The 8152-nt window shown below is 28.4% G+C and overlaps 1 protein-coding gene across 1 annotated transcript; it reads left to right on the top strand.

Moving 5' to 3' along the window:
- The first annotated feature begins 383 nt into the window (after positions 1 to 383).
- LOC149054421 (uncharacterized) lies at positions 384 to 770 on the top strand. The gene has a single exon (XM_089230024.1). The coding sequence runs from the start codon at positions 384 to 386 to the stop codon at positions 768 to 770; it is 387 nt and encodes a 128-aa protein (XP_089086150.1).
- Positions 771 to 8152: the final 7382 nt, after the last annotated feature.

Genomic DNA, 8152 nt, shown 5'->3' with positions numbered 1-8152 from the left:
CCGATTGTTGGAAGTTAATATATCTTTTCATACATTTAAATTATAAATATTATAAACTAAGAACAAATCTATAATTTAGTGACCTCCCAAATTTTTGAATTTTTTTTTGCAAAAAAAAAAATCATTATTTTAATTTATTAAGTAAGCCACACGGTAAATAAAATGCATTTTTGTTGCACTAAGTCACCCAACGGGGTCCAATAAATATAACTGATAACATAGTAGCAGTCACGATTATAAAGAAAAATAATATAATATAATCGTGGTACCAGCATAAGTTTGGTATAAAAAAAATTGTTTAAATATATTTATGTATATTTTATTATATTTATTTAATTTAATTTTAGGCTTACAATACTTTAAATGATGACGGCTATGTTCACATGACTGTGAACCATAGTCTTCACTTTAAAGATCCCGTGACAGGTGAGCACTCAAACACCATAGAGAGTGCATGGAGACATTCGAAACAATCGATGTCTAATTATTGCCGAAAGAAGTCATTTTATGCTGGGTATCTAGCTAAATTTATGTTCAGCAAACATTGTCGGTCACATAATTTGGACCCAACGACAGATTTTTTTAAACACGCTGGCATACTATATCACGTGGATAATACCGAAGAACATACTTTTGTCAACGGCGGCGACGACGACGATGATGACAACGTAGACAGTGGTGACAGTGGCAATGATGACGATGAGAGTGACAACGGTGATGATGAGAGTGACGACGATGACGATGACAGTGGCGACGGACAAGACAATTAATAATTGAAATAATTGTCTTAAATTAAAAACACTTGTGATGATGTGATCTGTAAAATGTTAGGGTATAGTTGTCCGAAAAATGATATCATGACTGATACCAGTGATCCAGCAGTGGCACCAATGTGAAAAAAAAGTTTTATAGTGATGCTCGCGTTGCTACTCGCACTGGGTAACCGCCGTATAAACAATATAGCCCAAATAGGTAAAATCATGATGAGTATGACAGCATGCTGCTAGGAACTTAATTGCGGTAGCAAAATAATATTATTATGTTACTTTAACAGGCGGTTGAATCTGGCGGCCGGTTAGGTTAAGTTAAGGGATAAGGGAGGTTAAGTTAGGTTACCCGTCTGCCCGAAGGGCAGGGATGCTCTCCCCCCCCGCGACCCCCGACGCCAACCCCCTCCCTCGGTTAGGTTAGCTATTTTAGCCCCGGGGGGTTTGGGGGCTGAGCCCCCATCTAACGAGAGGTCCGGAGGACCTCGAGTTTGGCGACCGGAGCCGGTAGGCGAAGGGAGCCACTATACTTGATAATTTTGTTATTTAACAGTAAGCTCTGTTTTAAAAAAAGAAGATATGTTAATAATAAATATCACTACAATGGTAAAATCTTCTTTTTTTAAAAAAAAAGTGCAAAAAAAATTTTGGGTGTGACGGGTATCGATCTCTTGATACCATGGTGATACCATTGCGTTGTTACCATTGCGCCATCATTGAACACCACTATCAAATGGTATTATAGGTATTTAAGGGCTATTATATTATGTTAAAACTTCAATTAGTTATAACTACGAAACTAACTTCGTGCGCCAAATTCTGATTTCACTAACGTTTTTTTCAGCCAAAAAATGACTGAGTCCACCAAAAAAATGGCTAAAAAAAGGGGTGTCCGGTAATGTATAAAAGTTCCTATATTTTCAGTTAAAATTATACAATTGGTTGCATAATTCATTTCTTTTTTGTGATCCTTCTTGTGTAACATAGGCATTCCTTGGGACAAATCGTTCATATGTATCAGCATCAAAATCATCATTTACAGTCATACATAATATATTATGTAGACAACAAGCTGCTTTTACAATAAGTCCACAATATGATTTATCATAAACATCAAGTTTTCTAAAACCATCATAGTATGAAGTAATGAGTACTTATTTTATAATAATAATCTTAAGTATTGTACATTAAAATGCTTTACTTCAATTTACGGAATCGTCCAACCAGTTTTCCAAATGCTTGTTCCACAACAATTCTGAAACTACTCAACTTTTGATTGAAATGTATTTGAGCAGGTGTCAAGTGACCAATATTCTTATAAGGTATTAATAGAGCTTCAGTTAGAGGATAAGCTCCATCACCAATCACATGGCTACCTTCTGGTATAATTGTCCAGGGATCATCTAAAAGTTTTTGCCCAACACCACTTCTTCTATAAACTCGTGCATCGTGCGATGATCCAGGCCAGCCAGCGAATACATCAGTAAACATATATTGTGAATCCACAATACCCTTGTTCATTAATAAAAAGTATCAAATGAGGAATATGACTAATTAGTAATTACATGTATTGGGATTAGTAGTATTTTATTTAGCACATAATATTTTTATACCTGTAAAACTATTGAAGCCACTTGTTTTCGGTTTACAAACATAGTACCATCTAGTTTTGGCATTTTTTTCCGGCCAACCCAAGGTGCGAGAATTTTAATATGGCACCCATCAATAGCTCCAATTACATTTGGTAGTGCCCCTGGCCTTAATGAGTTAAATTTTTCGATTGTCCAATAGGCCATTTAATAAATTTATAAGAAATCATGTTTAACTTAGTTAAAATACTTTTAATTATTGAATGGCTTGTGCTTTCAGCAACATCAAATCTGTTAGCTAACTGCCTGAAAGATAATTGATAGATAAAATATAGTACATTTTTTTTAACTACTCATTAAAACTATTATGCAAAAAGTTATTCTGAATTGATTGTCACAACATCCGAATTTCTTCCACCAGTCACCACTCACCACAGTGGACTGTTGACTGTTGGAAAAATTCACCGGTTACACATTCCGAATTTCTTGCATAGTAATTTTAATCAGCGTAATAATAATCAAAACAGGATATCGCCAAATAACGCAGGATGTTATATCTGTCAATCTGTGGCGGCACGAATCATTTCGCACGAGATTGTAGGCAGGCAGGTCAAAATCCTAGACAAAACAATAATATATATAGACCACAAATTCCAAATTTCAATCCGCGTAGAAGTAACAATAGTAATAATAACGTGGAACCACTGAGTTGCACATATTTCAATAAAAGGGGACACGAAATTTCGAGTTGTTACACAAAACAGCGAAACGATAGGAATAACGCAAATTCGTCGGGAAACGCTCAGATACCAACCTCGAGTGGGGTGAGATTGGTACGTCAAATAATCGATTCAGAACCCTCACAGAACGATGTTTACGCATTTCAACAGCTATAGTTCAAAATCATATAATATTACAATCACCTAGTTTTAATACAGAAAATGTTCAATTACTATTAGACACGGGTAGCGATTTAAATTTAATAAAAATAAATAAATTAACTGGTAACACGATAATAAATGAAAATGAAAAAATTTATCTAAAAGGCATAAACGAAAAAATAGTTCCTACAATTGGACGCACAATAATCACATTGATAATAGATATAAACGAATTTAAAGCCGACTTTTTTGTAGTAGATAAACAATTTCCGGTTGATAAAGACGGGATACTAGGACAGAAATTTCTGATAGAAAATAACGCTGTAATAGATATCGCAAATAGTACATTATCACTCAGAAAAATACTTACCAATATTAATGAAAAATGTATATAAAACTAAGGAAAAACGGGTATGATTTGGAGCCTATGATATTGAGTCTTAGAAATATAGTATAATATATTTTATATTAAAGCTAAACAAATTTTGTTGAATCAATGTTTTATTTCATTAATTGTAAATCAATAATCCATAAATTTAATTACTCTGGGATTAAACTGATGGAAATGTATGTGCATTAATTTAAAGATAAAAAGTTATGACTGTATTTAATTTAAAGAAAACCTTCTTGAAATTGATTTCTCAACAAAATAAAAACAAGGAAACTCATGCATTGATTTTATGTTACAATTTCTTATTTTTAAAGATTATTGGGATTAAATCAATTTGTCTTGTATATAAACAAATAATGAACTGTAAGCATTGTTTTTATGCTATTTTTCCTTATTTAAAAAAAATTCTTGATTTTAAAACAAATTACTTTTTTTTCATAAAAACTATGATTTCTTCTTTGAAAATTATAATAAAATAATATATTATAGTAAAAGTTAAGTTTTTATTGTTTTGAAGTAAATTATTACCTAATACGATTTATAAACAAGGTATTGTTATTTAAACAAAATGCTTAATGTAAGTTCTAAAGTTACTTATCGGATTATAGATAAATAAAATAAAAATATAGATACATTGTTTAAAAATAAATCATTTGAACAATTTATTGTTATTCAAGCATAATATTAAATATAATATACAATATAAGCCCCTGGTTACAGGAATGACATAATAAAAATAAAAAATAAAAATATAAACAAACACAAACGGTAAAAATATTGTCAAATACCTATGTTATATATTGAATATACTAAATTTAAATGTACATCAAAATTATGCTCAAATATATTACAGCTATTTGTTTATCAAAAAATAAAAATAAACATATTAAATAAAATACACTAAAATTATTAATAACTGAGATAATAATACCTAAGTTCCTTATAATTTTGTATAAGATTGAACAAAGTAAAAAAAGTTTAATTGTACATACCTAGGTTGATATAAAAAAATACTGTTGTATAATATGTATAATCTTTATGGTTATACTATAAACAAAATAAAATAATGTATTTTAATAAATAAAAATAAATTTTTATATAAAGTAATGTTTTAAACGTATTACAGTGTCTTTATTATTAAGATAATATAAATGAACTGGAGGACCCATGAAATCTGTAATACTTTTTAAAACATATAGTCCAGTATCAATACTTGAGACAACATAACTAACAAAATGTTTGTTATAAGAGAGTACATTTAAAGTATTACATAAAAACAATACTTTCTCATCAAGACATATATTTTTTTTAAATTTATATACTAATGTTGTATTGTCAAATAAAGCTGTAAGTATATTATTGATTTTATACACTGTGTTGTTGTATACAATTTGGTCATAACAAAGAGCCTGATCAAGTGCAGTCAAATCATTAGGTGAAAACAAAATTTTAATTTTTTCAAAATATTCACATGAACTAAGTGGAGAGCCTAAATTTGTCGAGATACAAGAACTGTTGCTTAAATTTAAAATATAATCAGAAAAATTAATGGAATATTTTATACCTAACGAAATAGGAATATGAACTCTTGAAGTTATGTTTTTGATGTATGTTTTAAGTTGTCTATGCTTAGACTCAAATCTATAACTCCATAAATATTTTAAGGGCCCTGACTTTTTTATTATATTACAATAGTGGATAATTAAATGATGTTTAGGCTTTAATGAACCTTGAAATAACTCAGTATACCTATTTATTATTATGATACGTGATATGTTTTTCTAAATTTAAAATAATTTGATTACTAAATTTTGGTAACAACAGTAAATCAATCATCTCAATAAAATTAACTAAAAACAACCAAATTTGATTATTTTCAGGGACTAAGTCTCCTATTAGAAGAGGAAAAAAATGAATAAATATCTGCATTTCTCTTGAAGACATTTTGAATTTTAATGTATTTATTTTAATTTGCTTTATAGAAGGGGACATGTTTCCAATTTCAGTGTCACCATAATTAAATCCTTGTTTTCTACTATTTAATGTTTCCAAACTAAAAAACCTCAAATTAATTAAATTACATATGATATGGTTCATATCGTATACACAAATTCCCTCATAAATATCATGCATTATATCCACTGCATAGTTATTAACAACATAAGTAATATACTTTATTAAATATAGATTCTTCATATATACCAGTAATTTGACAATTATTAGTCTTAACATGTTCATCATAATTTTGTTTGTTACGGAGTAAGTTAATATTTTCATTGGCAAGTACTTGAGTACTTTTTTTGTCAGAAATACAAAAACGACAGAAATAATTTGATGAAAATGACCTTACAAATCCCAAAACACTATTTACTCCAAGGTTATCTCCAACAACTAGACCTAACAGAAATTTAATCTTAAATTGTTTTCCATCATTTAATGTTAATTTTATTCCATGACTTTGTAGTTCATTAATTTCATCGACCAAAAAATAAAAACATTTGTCATTTCCTATCAATTTTACATCTTTGTAGTTAAATAAGGCAGCTACAAAAATATTATTTAAATTTGATTTTAGTCCTTCAGGAGCTGTGGGAAATGAATAATAAACACCTAAAATAGAAGATGAATGTGAACCCAATGGATTGTTCACCACAAAATCATCAAAATATAAGAAGTAGGGTATATAAATAACACCATCCTCATTGAACAACAATATTTCATCTTTCCATAATTGACTATTAAAGAAATTTGTAAATCCATTGTCATTTTTCAATAAATCTTGATTTTTGATATAAGAATCTAAAATACCTGGTGCCTCAAAGTATTTTCTAAATTGAAATTTTAATGGTAAGATAACTCCTTTGACTTTTTTTTAATCAACAGTGTTAATGTTATTTATTCGCACATCATCTATGGTGTTATCCAAATTAATAATTTTAGGCTTTTCATAATAATCATTAATTTGCAAAAATTTAAGAAATTTGTACTTAGCGTCTAATTCTACAAATGGATTTTCACAGAAATTAATAATAGATTTAAGTGCATTGTTTTGTTTAATGTTATTGTCAACAATTAATTTCTTTAATTCATGAGCGATGGATATGGTTATTATATTTGTTACATTTTGTTGAAGTTGGATAGCATCTTTTCTGGAGAAATTAAATTTCCCATAGTAATGGGTAGAAAATTTTAATGCACATTTATTTAAAGCATCAATATCTCAATCATCAATAGTCAACACAAGGTTCATGTATTAAAGAAATCCCTTCTATATTTGTGTTAGCATTATTTGCAATCTTAGTTGAGGAATCATTATTAATATTTTTAAAATTATGATTAGAGTTTATATTATTAAACATTTCACATTTCATATGTTTAGAAAATGTACGATAAGTTGAAAAAGTTTGTGAACAATGCGATATACCACAGTGATAAAAACTTGATGATGTTAATGAATGAACATACTTCAAATGTACCATAAATTGATCGAGTTCAGCAAATATATCTTTACAGATAAAGCATATTAAATCCATCTTTTAAATTAATGGAATTATTTTGACAAATTATTATACATAAATATGTTACAAAATATTGGTTTGAAAAAAAAAAGAATTAATAATTTAATAAAAAATAATAATAATAATAATATTAATATATAATTACTAAATTTTATTATGAGAATTTAAACAGTTAAATTAGAAATTAATGATGTCAGAGAAGAACATTTAACGTCACACTCATTATGAATATCATAGAGAAATTTTTGTAAAAAAGTCCAAACTAAAATAGATTGAATGGGATACTGTAAATTGAACACTTGGAAAATTTTAAAACATGTGTCGAATGCACGAACTATGTTATACAATTTACAATAGGTGTTGAAATAATATAAATAAAAGTCTTTTGTATCATCTAAATCAGCCTCCAACAATGCAAATTAATGGTTATAGTTTTTCTTTTTTTTTTTGTAAGCGTTGTCAATTCGTGATTGAATTTGAACATGTACCTAAGTCGTTCACTGAAACCACTTGTAATAAAAATGACGTTTTGGCATCGGAAATAGACGTTTTAACTACGCGTCGTTTGTTGGTAACAGGATCTATTTCAAATGATTTGGAAGTTGGAACCAATAGAGCATTCATTAAATCCAAAACTAGGTGATTTCTGGTTTCTGCAAAGGCAAAAATAAAATAATTCATTCATTAAATTAATTTAAAAAAGAGTTTAAATATTGTACCAAATATTGTACGCTTAAGCAATAATTTGCTGTTTCCATCTTTTATATTAGTGATCATTAACGGAATAATCTTAACAATAAATTGATCCCAGTTCACAAACAGTGAGTTTCCTTTTGAAGGATAAATATGATCAAAATCAATATCAATCTGAAATAAAATAAATCAAACAAATAATGTTAAAACAAATAAAAACTATAAGTGTTAAGCTTCAAAACGGTAAACTTGTAACATACATCTAAAAACAAAGCCAAACCATTAAATATAGGTACATTTATAACCTATAATT

This window comes from Diuraphis noxia, unplaced genomic scaffold (assembly GCF_037042655.1).
Source record: "Diuraphis noxia isolate RWA-SAM2 unplaced genomic scaffold, SU_Dnox_SAM2 contig0006, whole genome shotgun sequence".
Lineage (NCBI taxonomy): Eukaryota > Metazoa > Arthropoda > Insecta > Hemiptera > Aphididae > Diuraphis > Diuraphis noxia.
This window is presented reverse-complemented; position numbering and strand designations above follow the sequence as displayed.